General features: G+C 46.0%; 1 protein-coding gene across 1 annotated transcript; it reads right to left on the bottom strand.

Moving 5' to 3' along the window:
• Nucleotides 1-10,216: 10,216 nt before the first annotated feature.
• LOC111141872 (defensin beta 121) lies at nt 10,217-11,856 on the bottom strand. Its single transcript, XM_022494714.1, has 2 exons — nt 11,799-11,856; nt 10,217-10,344 (listed from the first exon to the last, which is right to left on the bottom strand). The coding sequence occupies exons 1-2, from the start codon at nt 11,854-11,856 to the stop codon at nt 10,217-10,219; spliced, it is 186 nt and encodes a 61-aa protein (XP_022350422.1).
• Between the last annotated feature and the right edge of the window lie 5,559 nt (nt 11,857-17,415).

Raw genomic sequence — 17,415 nt, 5'->3', positions numbered from 1 at the left:
GGCTGGCAGGTCACAGGAGAAAGAGGTGGCCGTGCTGGAGGGGATGGAAATAGAGTTCTCTGTAGCAGGGATGAGCCTTGCTTTTATTGGCAAGGCTGTGGGCAATGAATTATAGCAAGAGAGGCTTTATATGAGATCAGCCAGGCCAAAGGACAATGTGTAGCAGATATCCTTACCAAGCACAAGATGATAGTGTGGGAAACTGGCCAGCACCCGTACCAATAGTGACTTTCCTCCCTGCTGAGGAGACAGTTAGATTAAAGCCCATTGGCCTCTCAAGACCCACAGATGAACTCGTTAATTAACACATAAATATATATTGGGGAGCACCTGGGTGGCTCGGTTAAGCATCTGCTTTTGGCTCAGGTCTTGATCTTGGGGTCCTGGGATCCAGCCCTGTGTCCAGCCCCAAGGTCGGTGGGGCTCTCTGCTCAGCCGGAAATCTGCTTCTCTCTTTCATTAAAAAATTTAAGAAATATATTTTAAAAATACATAAATACTTATTAAAAATACTTATTCTCAGCTTTCTAACAGAAGGATACATGGGCATATCTTTCCAAACCTTGAACTTGCCAATCTAGTTCCCAGTTCAGGGCTATAGCATTTGTTATTTGTTCTTCCTGTAAAGTTCTTCCTGCAGACCTTCCAGGGCTGGCTTCTGTTCATCATTCACTCTCATCTCAAATGTCACCTCCTGGATAGGCTTTTCCTGGTCACGCCAGATAAGGGCACTCCCACCCACAGTTATTCTGGGTCATTATAACTTGATTCATGACCTGCATAGGTTTATTTGTTCTTTTCCATTTTATTTTACATGGTTAATCTTTCTGCATTCCATTAGAATGTCAGAAATCTGCCTTGTAATCCCACTGCCCATAACATCACCTGGATTAGGATATTAATTCAACTGTTTCAACAGATAGTCTCCCCAAACAAGGATTCCAAAAGATACACATTGATTTCTTATAGAAAAATCCAGTCAAGCAGTTAAGGGTAGAAGCTTCCTGATTCTGCAGGAAGCAAGAATCCCCTGGCTGGACGCTCTGCCATCCTTCCCCAGGCAGCTTCATCTGATGACCCAAGAGGGCTGCCCCAGTTCCTGCCAGAGAGGAGAAAGGAGGAAATGAAGTGCATGCCTTTCCCTTGAAGGGACACCCCTCAGAGTCTGCACACCCCTCTTCCACCCCAGCCCAGAACTCATTCAGATGACCGACCACACCTAGCTGCAGGGTAGGCTGGAAAGGTTTCCTTTATTCTGGGCAACCATGGCTAGCTCAAATTCAGGGGTAGTCTTACTAAGAAGAAGGAAAGGACGGATATTAGGGAAGAGCTAGCAACCTCTGACACCCCTAGCACACCGCAGGGACTTAATAAATACCCATAAATAACATACACTGAGAAAGTGACCGGTGAGAAGTGATCTGATGGGGGAGTAACCCAAGTCCTCCCAGAGCATAGAGGAAGCACACTGACTGTATCCCTTCGGTCCAGCATCTCAAGAAGCTGAATAAGGACTGGGCTTCAGGCCGTACTCCAGAACCTGTGAAAGGAGAAGAGAGAAGAGAATTCTAGAATCCTAGAAAACCAGGATTAGAGCATGGGTTTTGATTTCACACAGATTTGAATTTGAGTGTTGGTCCTGACCCCGAGCCAGGTAAATTTCCTGAGCATCCTACGATAAAATGCAAATCAGAACTTTCCCTGATTTAATTAAACGGGATGACTAACTTATGTAAATTGCTTAGCAAAGTACCTGACACGGAGAAGGTGCTGAGTAATTATTCGCTATTATTATTGTTGTTTTTCATTATCATTATTATCGTCGTCCTTATATTTATCTTCTTTATTACCCTCAGAAGGGACAAGCATAAACCTCCAACTCATGTCTGACAAAACGGAGGCTTGGGCAGATGACATGAACTACTCCAGGGCTTCCTGGATGGGGAGAAGAACAGACGGCAGAAAACAGATTTCCACAGAGGAAGGTCAGGAGAGTGGTCAGCCAACAGCTGGGGTTGTGAATGTCTGAGCCAGAAGGGGAGACCTGGAGGGACATGAGGCAGCCATCAACATCAAGTGTGGGGGGCGGGAAGCTTCCATGCCATGCTCAGGGCTGGGGAAGCCATCCTGGGAGCCATGGGGAGTAATAGTAAGATCTTCTAGAGAGGACTGTGGGGGCATGGTCAGGTTTGTTGTTTTGTTTTTTTTTTTTCTTTTTAGCCTAGAAAAATCACTTTGGCTGCCCAGATTGAAGATAACTGCCAGGGCAGAAATAAGCAAGGGAAGGCGAGCAAGGAGTTTGTTTCCTCTCTGGGGAGACATCACCAGGCTGCCTTGTCGCCAGAAGAGCACAAACAGAAAGGGGGTAAAAGGAAAAAATATCCAACAAGAGCAATGGAGATCCCAGGTTTTCGAGCTGCTCTGGGGCTGGGAACAGAGCGGCTTGTGTGTCCTTGAGGATGTCATTCGGCGTCTGCGGGACTCGACATGGACTCAGCATGGAGCCTGGGTTCTGAAGTGTGTCTCCTGCCTATAGTGCCTTGGAAAATGTTAACAACTCTGAGCCTGGTTCTTTGGCTCTGCAGTCGGGGGGGAATGATAGTTCTGACTTCACAGGGTTGTTAAGGACCAAATGGGTGAATCCCCCAGGAAGCGTTTAGTGAAGACACATGACACACCTGACTCTTCCTGACTGCGGTAGAAGGATCTGCTTTATTATTGTAACAGACCAGAAGTTGCACCCCCGGGGATTTCAGGCCCTCCTGGTGGCAGTTCTTTGCAACATTTCATGAGCCCCTTTATGAACCCTTGTAGGCAGAGATTGCCAGGAAGCTCCAGGATGATTCAGAGAAACAGCCTTGACTGAGATAAGGAGAAACAAAAAAAGATGGGTTCATTTCTATAGCATCTCAAGTTGGGTATCTGAGTTTATACCCTTACATTGTGTTTATATGTACTTGTATGTGTGTGTAAATCCATGCATGGCTGTGTACACTCACATTTGTGTATTTTATGTATATTTCACGTGCCTGGGTTATTTGTGTGTATTTTGTGTATACGAGTACTACAATGTTTATGTGTATGTTTATACTTTCTTGTCATTTGTGTGTAGTTAGGTGGGTGCGTGTTTGTGTATTCTTGAGTACGTGTGTGTCTGTATTTGTTCTCAGACCATCAAGCACCACCGCCTAGAGTTCTGTCCAGTTCAGTCCCCTGGCCCTCCCCGAGCCCCTACGTGCTCTGACTCTGAGCATGATAGTTGCACAGTGATTTTCTGTAAGGCCAGGAGACCCAGGCCAAAGCTAAGGGCAGTGGGCAGCAGGGGACAGTGGCTGCCAATGTGGCCGGTGTGGGAGAAGCCACCGTGGGAGACCAGGAGATAGGGAAAGAGGCAGACCTTGGTCAGAGAGCCAACTGGGCCCCTGGGAACTGTGTGGTATCTCCTGGGTCCTGCCAAGACCAGAACAGAGAGTAGCTTCAGGCTGTGTAATGCCTCCCACACGGTACAGCCCGGCCTGGCCAGTTCCTTAAGACCTGCACCTCCCACCCCCTGAAATCTGCACAGCTGCATTTTTTCAGCTCCTGAAAGGCTGCCCACGCCCTGTAGCGTGAATCCGAGGGTGCGGAGTGGGAGGCCAGTGCTAGTGATCCGGTTTGGGCAACTCTGCTTGTCCCCCTCCCTCTGCCCCTACCCCTACTTGTGCTCTCTCTCAAATAAACATAAAATCTTTTTTTTTTTAAAGATTTTATTTATTTACTTGTCAGAGAGAGAGAGAGATCACAAGTAGGCAGAGAGGCAGGCAGAGACAGGGGGAGAAGCAGGTTCCCTGCTGAGCAAGGAGCCCGATATGGGACTCGATCCCAGGACGCTGGGATCATGACCCCAGCCGAAGGCAGCCGCTTAACCAACTGAGCCACCCAGGCATCCCAAACATAAAATCTTTTAAAAATATATATGACAGGGGCGCCTGGGTGGCTCAGTGGGTTGGGCCTCTGCCTTGGGCTCAGGTCATGATCTCAGGGTCCTAGGATCAAGCCCGGAATTGGGCTCTCTGCTCAGCAGGGGGCCTGCTTCTGCCTGCCTCTCTGCCAACTTGTGATCTCTCTCTCTGTCAAATAAATAAATAAAATCTTAAAAAAAAATACATATGACAAGAAGGTGGAAGAAATGAGCACCATGAAATCACAGTCTTCTCCAGACTTTTTTGACTTGCCTGCACTCATGTCTTCTCCTCTCCTTCCTGATGAGGGCCTTTGGCTTGAGAGAGGCGATAGGAGGCCAAGTTTGCAGGCAAGTGGGACGAGGCTATGATTGAGGGGTTGGCAGCTGGAGACACCCCCACACCAGTGTATCCCCCACTGTGTCCCCCTTCGAGCAATGTGTCAGGACCCGGTGAGAGCATTGCTTCTAAAAGCCATTAACACATTAATGACCACACACCAGCCATGAAAGGGCCACGACACTCAAGCCTCAGCCGATGCTTTCTTCATTTATATGCAGTTTAAATTCTGCTCCAAGATGCCACTTATGAAGTTGGGGAGATGCCCGATGTCAGTGACTGTGGGGGTCTCCGGCCTTCCTCCTCTTGATACTACTAGGACCCCATGATTCCGGAAAATGCGGAGGAACTTTTCTTTACTTCCCCGCGGCGAGCTTCATTTCTCTTGCTCCTCATGCACAGGCGACCACAGACGAATCCCACCAGCCGCTCTTCGGTGGCTCTGGGCGTTGGAGAATTGCTCCTCGCCAGCCATCCCCGCTGACCCCAGTCCCCGCCGTGGAAGCCTGTGCTGCGTGTCCCGGGACCACAGCCTCCCACAGCGGCTATCCCTGCAGTGGTGGTCTCCACGCCCGCCATCCCATCCAAGGACTTAGCGCCTCGGGGTACTTAATCGAACAGCCCAGAAACCAAACTCCCATGTCTTCTCCCGGTTGTGTGGAGATTCAACACCTCCAGATGCCAGGCCCCTCCTTTCCTGAACTTGAAGCTAAAATCTCCATCCCACGCCTCCTGAGACAATTCAATCTGCCTTCCTTGTGTCTGGGTCTCTCTAACAAAGAGGAGGGTGGGGGGAAAGGGAGAGTTGTCTTCGGGGCAGCCTGAAACACTCTCTCTCTCTCTCTCTCTCTTTCTCTCTCTCTCTCTCTCTCTCTCTCTCACACACACACACACACACACACACACACACACACACACGTTTTTTTCAGTCCCCCAGTGGCAAAGGAAGGCCAGGATTCAGAACACGAGGTCTCGGCTCCCCTTCCAATAACTGGGCAGGAAAAAAATGATCTTTCCCTGTCTATGCTGATGCCTGTTCAAGCAACCCAAGGAAAAAATGATCAGGTAACTGCTATATTAAATTCTTTTTTTTTTAACTTTTGATATCGAAATTTTATTTGTATAATAATAGATACACATACAGTTGTGTAAGGTGTTGGTATAGATAAGCTCCTTTGGTAGAATGTGAACGGCCTGGTGACCACAGATGCGGACGTTTCAGGTCCTATTAACAGCAGTACGCCCCTGAGAAGGGAGAAGGAAATACTCCAGCTCCCCAGGTAAACGCCGGTTTCATCCTCACACCGCTCTTATGGATTAAGAGAGATTAGCTCACCTGCTCAAGGTCACTTGGTAAGTGGTGGCATGATTTTGGTCAGCTTGGCTTCACAGGTACATCTTAACCCACAAAGGAAATTATTTTCAAGGTGTGTCTCAGCCCCAGATGCCTCAGATCACCTGGGAACCACTCCAGCCTCACCACGTGAAACTCTTTGACAGTGACTCCATTTTTTTTTTCATTATAAAATGTCTTCTTTCTGATTACATCATACTAAGTAATTTTTGCCTGTCTTTAGACATAAGTGAAGCAGAGGGAGAGCTAATTCCCGAGCTGCGTTCAGCTGCATCTTGAAAAGGCAAGCGTGTAAAAAAGTAGTTTTAGAAGGAACAGAGATAACTGCTTAGAGGAGAAGGAAGGCCTGAACAGCACCAAGTAACTAGGCTGCTCGTTTACGTTCTTTTTTTTTTAACATTTAAAAAATTTATTTTTTTTAATAGTTTATTTATTTATTTGACAGACAGAGATCACAAGTAGGCAGAGCAGCGGGCAGAGAGAGGAGGAAGCAGGCTTCCCGCTGAGCAGAGAGCCCAATGCAGGGCTTGATCCCAGGACCCTGAGACCATGACCTGAGCAGAAGGCAGAGGCTTTAACCCACTGAGCCACCCAGGTGCCCCACACTTTTTAAATTTAATCTCAGGAAACAAATTGAGGGTTGCTGGGGTGGCGGGGGGAGGGGGTGGGAGGGATGGGGTGGCTGGGGGATGGACATTGGGGAGGGTATGTGCTATGGTGAGTGCTGTGAAGTGTGTAAGACTGATGAATCACAGATCTGGACCCCTGAAACAAATAATACATTATATGTTAATAAAAAAATAAGAAGATGTGGTATATACAAACAATGGAATATTATGCAGCCACCAAAAAAAACCCCGAAATCTTGCCATTTGCAATGATGTGGATGGAACTAGAGAGTGTTATGCTAAGCGAAATAAGTCCGTCAGAGAAACACAATTATCATATGATCTTACTGATACATGGAATTTAAGGAACAAAATAGGGGAAGAGAGGAAAAAATAGAAAAAGATGAAACCAGAGAGGGAAACTCTTAATCACAGGAAACAAGCTGAGGGTTGCTGGAGGGGAGGAGGGATGGGGGAGTGGGGTAACTGGGCAATGGACCTTAAGGAGGGCACAGGATATGATGAGCACTGGGTATTATATAAGACTGATGAATCACAGTTCTGTACCTCTGAAACCAATAATACATCACATGTTAATTAATTGAATTTAAATTTTTTAAAAATTACATTAAATTCTTAATATATCACCCTGCCACAACATTTGTTTTAAAAATCCAAAATATGTTTGTATAGTTGACCTCATAAATACATAACAATTTTTTTTATTTTAAGGCAAAGCAGAGTGTCCACAAGATTCCAGACCTTCAGAGAATGACACCACCTGATTTTTATGGTTTTATTTGACAGAGAGAGCAAGAGAGCACAAGCAGGGGGAGCAGCAGAGGGAGAGGGAGAAGCAGGCTCCCCGCTGAGCAGGAAGCCCCATGCAGGGCTCAATCCCAGGACCTTGGGATCATGACCTGAGCCAAAGGTAGACATTTAACTGACTGAGCCACCCCAAGCATCCCAGCAAGAGCACCTTTCCATCCGCTGGGCTATAATGGCAGCATTGACCAATGGTCATCCCAGTGCTGGATGGCGAAACCATACCCGCCCTGCTAACAGTCTTGTCTTACAGTCACAATATGAATCTCTAGTATCATTCCGTGGTTCTTGAATATCAAACACTTATCCTCTTCCAAGGTAAAGCGATGCTTGAAGGAGGGAGTTCTCTTGTGAGACCATTTCTGCTATCTAAGTCAAACATATATCTCATGAAGTCAAAATTGTTCAACTAATATTGACTGAACGCTCGATTTGTGCTAGCTTCTGTGTCCTGAGATACAGAAAATAAATCAGCCGTGGTCTCTGTCCTCATGGGGATGACAGTCTATCCTGAATACAAATACAGGCGTGGTGGGTGGTGCAAAGGAGAAGTGCAGGTTGGCATTGGTGAGGCCGGGACTGGGAGGAGGCGAGGGAGGTACCAGGAAGCACTCATGTGACCCCGAGGGTGAATGTCCCCTTCTATGTTGCGTCCTAGGCACCTCCCCTTGCTCCCCCTAATCTCCGCTCTGGCAGTCAGAAGGTCAAAGTGAAAGGGAGACACTTCAAGCGAAGGCAAATCCTTGGAGTAAGATTCCCTGGTCACTTGCTGCATCTTCGAGCTGAATCCCATTCCATTCTTTGGGTTTTGATGGAAAGGAGGGCTGATGTCCCACTACGGAAAACACCAAAGGCAAATATTCTTTTGCACCGCTTTGAGAGTTAGTGGGCAGGCATATGACCCAGGCTCAGCAGAGGACTCTGAATCTTAAAGGACTAAATTTGAACCACAGAGAAGGTGGAGATAATATATGGTGGCCAGCAGGCAGAAGCCACTGTGGGAGAAGTCCAGACAAGACTCCAGGTGTCCAGTGCCAGGATGACAATGCTGCTGGTGGGATCCCAGTGGGTCACTTCTGCTGCTCACTCTCCCTTGGTCCTTCCAAGCCCAATGGTCTAGACTTCCTATCAGTTCTATGAGCTACATGGTATCTTTCCAAGAAATGCTCTTTCTGCTTAAGCTGGTCTGAACTCAAATCATTACATCCAGTGACAAATTTAAGGTGTGTCATCATCAAATATGTTGAGGAATATTGCAATACACCACACAGAACCCTTGTGAGATTCGGTGCCAGGATGTGGGACAATCTGACTGGGCGGGGAGATGAAAGACAAGCAGCAAAACTTAAAGTAGAAGGCCTGGAGTGTGAGAAGGAGGAGGGAGGATGCCAAGCAGGGACTGAGCTGAGAGAACAGCCCTGAAAACAGTGAGGAATAGTAGGGTTTGTACAAAGACATTGCCAAGGAAGACTCAAGGGGCCATGATGGCGGACCAGATGTGAGAAGGGAAGAGGAGGACGACTAAAGTCTTAACAGGAATCGAATGTGTGCTAGCCTCTGTGCTGGGCATTTCCTACCTGTTCCTTCATTTGATCTTACAACACCCCTGTGCCTCAGATGGGATGAATCCTCACCTTAGAGATGAGAAGATAAAACGGAGAAGGTTAAATGGCTTGCCTAGCGACATGTAGCGGATATGCGGTCATGGATTTGAACCCAGACCTTCTGATTCCGAATCCAGTGTTCTTCCTTTGACGTTTTCAGTAATACTTAGACCCTGAGACTGGACGTTTCAGCAGAGGGTTGTGCTGCAGATGACGGAGGTAAGCCTTAACTCTAAGACCAGTTTCAGGCTCTCATAGGAAGGGACTGGAGAGTGAGTAGATGATGCCCAACAGAACCCTCCAATTCAGAATAATCAAGTCCTTTTTGATTAGTCAGATAAGCAGCAAGGGTGGGGAATACTCAAGGCCACAACTCAAATCGTGGGGCTGGTGATCGGAAGATCCCCATTGTTTCAGTTCAGGATCAGTCCCGGAAAAGGACTAGCCCACAATTCAATATCCCGTGACCCCAACTGGGAGGAAAGGAAACAGATGGAGCTGGAACCCACATGTGGGTAGAACCTCAGGTCTTCTCAGGGGAGGGTTGCAGCCTTTTGGATGAAAGTAGAAAAAAAGAAGCAACCTGTGTCCCAGGAGCCTAAAGCTACCACTAAAGTGTCTGGTATGATAACCAATACCCACGCGTAGTTATCGAAATGGAAGTAGAAATTAGATGTGATTAGATTCCGTTCCCCAGTTACCCTTAGCCACGTCTCTTTTCCTTTGTCTTTGTCTTTCATGTGCTCATGGAGCTTAATGCCTTGTCAGGGGAAAAGATATTAATAAAAATCATATAATGTGTATTTATGGCATGATTTAAAAAACAAAGGGTCTGCATCTGTATTATTGTCCCCTGCTGACTTTATAGGTGTATACGCACCTTTAGAAAACATATAGTATGGGCTGACGTTTTGTTTTCCATGTCAGGGGATGTCTTTCTTTTTTCATCCCACAATATGTCTTGCAGAGTTAGGTGGGTTCACATCATCTTTTTTGAGTGAGACATCGTCGTCATTAGCACGAATACGTCATTTCCCTCTGATGGACGTTTAGAATGCTTTGGGGCTTTGCTTTTGCATTGCAAACAAGGATGCAACAGGTCTTTCTGTGTCCTTACTCACTAGCCACATTTCAAATGCTCAATAGTCACACATGGCTCGTGGTTACCATATTGGACAACACAGAGATGAGACATTCCATCCTTGCAGAGAGTTCTATTGGCAGTGCTGGTCTAGAAAACAAGAATCAAATGGATAGAATGGACATTCCTCATATCATCTGGGACAAGTTGTGGGCCAGCAGGCTAGGAGCGATGTGAAAAACAGACTGTTAACCACCTACGGGACCACCCCGTTCTCCCCAACCTGCACACACACCTTCCTCTGTTATTGATTTGTAAGTATAATGAGGCCAAAATGCCAGGCACAAATGGTACAGCCAAGAATGATTTAATAGAGCGGTGGGCTCTCATGATGTTGGACTCAGTGTTGGGCAAGAGGGGTCAGACTACAGAGGTCACCCCAGGCTTCCAGGTGTGCTTAAGAATCAAGTTTTGACAGGTACATGCTTGGGATTTACACAACACTTAGCTTCATCCGTGCATAATATATGGAATACTTCATTCTGTTCACACGTTGTTCTGCACCTTCCCAACTTACCCCAGCAATACATGGCTGAAATTAAAAAGGAAGGAGAGGACAAAACAAAACAAAACAAAAGGAGAGGGCAGGGTCAGTCTTGAAATAAAGCAGAGGGCTGGGGAAGGGGGAGGTCAAAGCCAGCAGAGATGACAGTAGTGAGAGAAATAGGACATATATGGGGAATAAGCCCTTACAAGGCATCCTCCAGATTTAGGAGAGATGATGGGCCATTATCCTTTCTTCTCCCATTTGTGCCCTGAGTCACAATTCCAAAGGCCCCCAAATATGGAGGCGTGGGACCTATGAAGCAACTTCTCCTCCCTCACCAGCTCCTTTGGGGGAAACAGGCAGTCCCCCTCTCTACAAGTTTTCATCTACCCCATAGTATAGTGTAACCAGGTGCCCCATATCAGCTCCCTTTCCCCTTTGCTGTCAGTACCCTCTCTGACCATATCAACAAAATGGGATAAGAATCTGAAATATGCTCATCTGCACATCTCTCTGCACATCTTCTAGGGCACTTGTAAAATTCCCAAGAATGTCATACTCCCTTCTCCACAACATCCTGGGCCATTCTGCTGGTCTTAAGCAGCCAAGACAATGAGGAACAGCTGCTCTGTGGAACCTACAAGCTAAAGTAGCCCAGATAAATTGAGATTGTCTGAGAATGGAATTGGAATCCTCAATCAGAGGGACACTTGGGTGGCTCAGTCAGTTAAGTGTCTGCCTTGGGCTCAGGTCGTGATCCCAGAGTCCTGGGATTGAGTCCTGCATCGGGCTCCTTGCTCAGTGGGGAGCCTGCTTCTCTCTCCCCCTACTGCTCTCCCTGCTTGTGCTTTCTCTCTCTCTCTCTCTCTCTCTCTCTGACAAATAAATAATCTTTAAAAAAAGAATCCTCGGGGTGCTTGGGTGGCTCAGTGGGTTAAAGCCTCTGCCTTCAGCTCAGGTCATGATCCCAGGGTCCTGGGATCTAGCCCTGCATCAGGCTCTCTGCTCACAGCAGGGAGCCCACTTCCCCCTCTCTCTCTGCCTGCCTCTCTGCCTGCTTGTGTGCTTTCTCTCTCTCTTTCTGACAAAAAACAAAAAAACAAAACAACAACAACAACAACAAAAAGAATCCTCAATCAGAAATTTAGGAACCATTTTCATGGAGGCAACAATAGATCAAAATTCAAATCCCTCCCAAGTGTTTTTGGAAAAGTACCCATTTTACTATATTCCACACCCTAATCTCTGTCTTGCACATATCCTCTGCCCCCATCATCATGTTCCACTTTTCCAGAGCAAGCCAGAGATCAGAGAGATCAAGTAATGGCACTGGCAAGATCAGTTGGTACCAGACAACTCAAATTTTCCCTTGGCTGCAGAGATCATCCAAAGCCCTCTGCGGAGACTGCTATTCTCCTAGCCCAGGCTGCAAGAGCCCCCAGAATGGGGTCATGTTCAGGGAACATGACCCACTGCCCCTTGGGAGAGATCCTGTTTACCTTGGGCGACCCGGACCAGGAGCAGGGTAACAGTCAAAACCAGGAGAATGAGTTTCATGAACGCTGGGAGCTTGGGGGTGATTAGGAGGCTTGGAGGCTCCTGGGCTGGCAAGACAGGCAGAGATCTCCATTCTGGGCAGTCCAGACTGGTATTTATTGCCCTCAAGGAGCATGGCGGACCCATGATCAGTGAACCAGAAAGGGAACAGTCATTTCAGATTGGACAGATGGGCAAGTAGTCATCCACACTGGCAGACTGGGTCCTGAATACACCACTTTGTCTGCTCTTTCAGAGGAAGCCAGGACGTTAACAAAAAGAGGACACAGCCTTGCCTCTAGGGAGGTTTATAATGCAACTGGGGAGCCAAGAAGGGGGAAAATGTTTTTACTATTATTTCATTTCTGGTAAAAGAAAAGAGAGAGAGCAATGAGACAGATAAGGAGTGATACTTCTGTGTTCCTTGGGTTCCCTCCAACAATGAAGACACCCTACGATGTCCCATATGTTGACGGTTCGTTTAAAGGATAGTAAGGGAAGGGCAGAAGCAGAGGGAAACACGTACTGGCCCCATGGCCATCACCTCTGGAAACTCATTCACTGGCCTTTTGGGAGCGCGATGAGTAGGAAAGCCACAGACCTTACTTTTAACAGTGTGTGTTTGAGAAGAACTGATAGCATCTTCCCGGGCGCCAAAGGAAGGGCCAATTTGCTCCCGTGGTCCAAAGACAATAAGAGATGCACAGAGCAGAGCTACGCCGGCCAGAGCAATCCCGCCAGAGTCCAGTTATCTGCTGGCATGCGAGCAATAACAAAGCCTTTCTGGGATAAGGCCCTGAGTTTGGGAGTGGAAGGAGCTCAGATACCTAAGGCCGGTAGATGGATCAGAGAAGAGCCAAATGCTTTTTCGCACAACAATAGAAAGATCTTTCATTTCCAAATGAGCAGAAACAGGGACACACCAACAGGGGGACTATCTCCTTCCTGCTCTGAACAAGACCGTTGTCTCCAAGAAAAGTGAGTGCTCTAGGCCTGGGGTCATCAGACCTGGGTCATCACCCAACCTATTTTGGGGTTGGCAAGCCTCGTGGTCTCTGTCGCTATACTCAGCGCTGCCTTGGTGGCACAAAAGCCACCAGCGTGTGAGAGCAAATGGCAGTCCTTTCAATCCAACTTTATTTCTAGACACTAAAATTTGAATTTCATGTAATTTTTACACATCCCTAAATATTATTCTTTTCATTTTTTTCAACCATTCAAAAATGTAAAAACCAGTCTTAGCTCACAGGCTATACAAAATCAGGCAGCAGGCTGGATGTAGCCTGCAAACGTTAGAAAGCTGAATAATGGCCCAAAAATGTCCAGGAAATGAGAAGAGAGGAATCTTCACGGACTGCTGGTGGGGTAAGGATCAGAGGCAGAATGACTATGAAGCTCACGAAGGTTCAGAACCCCTCTCTTGCTTGGACTCGTGTGAGTGCCGAGAATTCTAGAACATTCTAGCTAGGAAGAAGAAACAAGGTTGCAACCAGGAAACTTTAGTAAGTAAGCGTTTCAGACTCACTATCTTAAAAGGTCCCAGTAATCTGTTAGAAGTTCTCATTCTCAATACATATCCACTTTTGGACCCTAATTTTGAATTTGTAATTTTATGGGCTTCTTGAAAAGAATCCCAAAATTCTAAAAGTAGCAGGACCCACAAAACCTAGCTCCTACCCTGAGATGGAAGCAGCCATTCGAGGAAGGATCTAAGGATGTGTAGTCCAATTATGTGTAAGCATTTGTTGTGATCCAGAAATTCTAAGCCTAGGGACATGTTCCAGAGAAATCCCATACTTTCCCCAAGGGAATATGCTGAGGGCTATCATAAGCTGAGAATGAGGTGCACACAAATAAATATGGTTGAGTGTTGAAAACCAGTGCTCACTATAATGGTATCACCACTTTGGCAGTCAGTTTGATGGAGATTTTATTTTGTTTTATTTTGTTTTGTTTTTTTAAGATTTATTTATTTTAAAGAAAGATGTGGGGAGAAGAGGCAGAGGGGGAGAGAGAGAGAGAGAGAGAATCTCAAGCAGGCTCCACATTTAGCGCAGAACCCAATGCAGGGCTCAATCCCAGGACCCTGAGATCATGACCTGAGCCGAAATCCAGAGTCAGCTGCTTAACCCACTGAGCCACCCAGGCACCCTTGTTTTTCATTTTCGTTTTTGTTTGATGGTTTCTTATAAACACACTCCCCATACAATCCAGCAATTCCATTCCCAGGTATTTATCCAAGATAAAGAGTTATGTCGACACCAAAAAGTGTACATAAATGTTCACAGCAGCTTTATTTGTCATAAGTAGAAACAACTTAAATATCCATCAAATAACAAAGAAATAAATGGCAGTTTATCCGTGTCAGAGAACACCACTTGGCAATAAAGAAGCATTCACTGGTGCCATAGATGCAGGAAGCTAAAAAGCACTGGACTAAGTGAAAGAAGCTAGACCGAAAGAGAATATACTGGGTAAATCTACTTGTATAAAACTCTAAAAGGGACAAATCTAATCTACAGTAACCAAAAAAACCCACATCAGTGGTTGCCTGGGGCTGGTGGGAGGAGGTGGGCATTGACTGAGATGCGACACCGTAGAACTTTTAGGATGATAAAAATGTTCTATACGCAGGTGTCAAAACATCAAAATTTATACACTTAAAATGGGTGCATTTTATTTTATGGCAATTATAGCTGAGTAAAGTTGACTTCTTCAAAAACTAATGCTGATTTTAAAAGATAAGAACAGAATGAAATACATGACCTAAAACTGTAAGGACCTATTTAGCCAGAGCGCTTCCATCCATCTGTTAAAAACCTTGTTGTTTATCCCTTAAACTGTCCCTGCTCCCCTTCCCCCAGGGGACTTACTTAAAAACAAGTCCTGGAAACCAGCCCCAGGTAACAAAGCCCAGATACAAGGGTGGGTCAGGCCAGGTGGAGACATCCGATCAGTGGGGGGATGCATACTGTCTCCCTAGCTACCAAGGAGTATGGGCCCCGCCCTTTGGGAGCCTTTTGGGTGCCAGTTCTAACCAAGGTATTAGGCTAGGTCAAATGTCTACTATAGGGTAAATTGTAATTCAATTGGTCACTTATGTGTGACCTAACATGACTGTGGAGTTTCCTCTGTGCGTTACAATCTCATTGGCCACCTGTGCGTGGCCAGGCCCAGCCACATGGCCTTTGCCCTTAAAAGCTAGTCTGTGAAACAGAGAAAGGTTGCCCTCTCTTGTAAGAGGTACGGCCCCGAACGTTCGGTCTGATTCTTGATGCTTGGAGCGGAATAAAGCTTTGCTTGACCTTTGCTTTATATCAGTCTCACTCCTTTAATCATGGACCCATTTTTGGGGGGGCATATCAAAACCACTTATGTAAAATAAAAAATGCATACACTCTAAAAAGGTACATATTAAAACATTAGAGGAGTTGCCTATGCAGGACATGGCTGGGAGTTGATTGTGGGGATAAAAATCAATAAATCAGTAAAAATCAAACAAGAGAAGGGCTTCGCCTAAGACCAACAATGACAGATTTGCTGTAAATAACTCAATCGTTGCAACAGAAAACTCAAAGAAAAAAGTGCTCTTTGACGAGAAGCTTTCTTCTAAGGATTACTAGTGAGGACATCAGCCCAGTGGACTGGAATGCATTTCCTTTCCTTCCAGAAAGGGTGGCTGAAAAGAAACCCAAGGTTCCACTTGAGTTCACAAGGCTCAGGGCAAAACCAAAGGCACAACTTCCTCCATTCTTGAGGAAAGAGACTGTTTCTAGAGTCGGGAAAGACTGGAGAGAGAGGTGAGTGACTCATGGGAGCCCCACTCCTGCAGAATCTTTAGTCCTGAAGGGACTCCCTTTGTACATCCAAAGAACACTTAAAGGCACAGAGCTTCTCCTACACTAAACTGTTTTGAGATCTCCTTCTCCTCCCATAAAGAACTTCATCATAACCTAACGCAGGAATGACCTGAATCCGTTATGTGCATTATTTAACACCATCAACACTGGTTTTCAGGAGACTCGCATAAAAAGACCGCTTCCATCTACATTTTGCTTCATTGCAGTTTGGGGGGTGTTGAGGGAAAAGGAAGGTGGTAGAGAAAGAAGATGAGACTCCTGGCCCACGTGAGGCTTGGAGATTTTTCTGGCTTTCTATCGTTATGTCTATTACTTTCCAGCCCGCTGGCTTCTGGTGCTACGTGTGGTTAGGGATGGCAGTGGTCATGCTGGCACTTTTTCTTCAAGTATCTTGAAATGATGTGTGATCATCTATCACCAGGGCCAGTGTGTGGGAATTAAAAAAAAAAAAAATGCTTTGAAACCAAAGAAATCTGGATTTAAATCCTCACTTTACCATTTACCAGCCATGTGACTTTTTTAAAAGTTTTTATTTAAATTCCACTAGTGAACATACAGTGTAATATTAGTTTCAGATGTATAGTACAGTGATTCAGCACTTCCTTACAACACCCCTCGCTCATCCTGGTGAGTGTGCTCTAACCCCCATCACCTGTTTCACCCATTACCCCCCTCCCCGCCCTGTGACCATCTGTTTGTTCTCTAGACTTAAGTCTGTTTCTCCATTTGCCTCTCTCTTTTTTTCTGCTTTGCTGCATTATTTTGTTTCTTAAATCCCCCATAGAAGTGAAATCATATGGCTTGTGTCTTTCTCTGACTTATTTGGTTTAGCATTACACTCTCTCTCTTTTTTTTTAAAGATTTTATTTATTTATTTGACAGAGAGAGAGAGATCACAAGTAGGCAGAGAGGGGGAAATAGGCTCCCTGCAGAGCAATGTGGGGCTCGATCCCAGGACCCTGAGATCATGACCTGAGCCAAAGGCAGAGGCTTAATCCACTGAGCCACCCAGGCGCCCAGCATTACACTCTCAAGCCACATCTGCAAATGGCAAGATTTCATTCTTTATGGCTGAGTAATATTCATATATATATCACACATATATATATCACATATATGCTATATATGTATATATATCACTATCCACGTGACTTTGAACAAACCAGTTAATGTCTTTGAACCTCAGTTTGTCGTTCCTCATACAGAGACAACGCTGCTGAGCCCAGAGGTTTGCTGTGAAGATGAGTAAGGTAATATTTGTAAAGCCCCTAGAACAGAGTAGAAGAGTCTGGCACACAGAAGAGCCCTGCTGACTGGTCACTGTCAGTATCTACCAGGAATTCTCATCTGCCTTGACTTCTTAGAGCGTTTGAAGGTTGACCTCTTTCTTCCCTGCTGCTCTCCTGGCTCCTCCCTTGTCAACACCATCAGTGTTCCAGAAAGGGGGCAAAGATTGTCAGCGATCCTGAGACCTCTCTGCCCCTGTGCTTTTTCAAATCAAGGTTGAAAATTTCAAAACTACCTAAACTAATTTCAAGTCTAAGATCCAGAGTGTTTACCCAGAATGCAGGCTTAAGGACAGATCTGTCTTCTGGGTCTGAAGCACATACAATGTATCTTTCCTTTGGGCCTCCAAGAAAAGAGTCATCAGAGCATGCTTCCAAGGGTATCCCTGTTTCTAGCTCTCTTGGGCCTCCCAATGACTTCACTGACTTCTTTA

Source organism: Enhydra lutris, unplaced genomic scaffold (genome assembly GCF_002288905.1).
Source record: "Enhydra lutris kenyoni isolate GAN:26980312 unplaced genomic scaffold, ASM228890v2 scaffoldscaffold6, whole genome shotgun sequence".
Lineage (NCBI taxonomy): Eukaryota > Metazoa > Chordata > Mammalia > Carnivora > Mustelidae > Enhydra > Enhydra lutris.
Note: the sequence above shows the minus strand (reverse complement) of the source record. Positions and strands in the feature narration are given on the sequence as shown.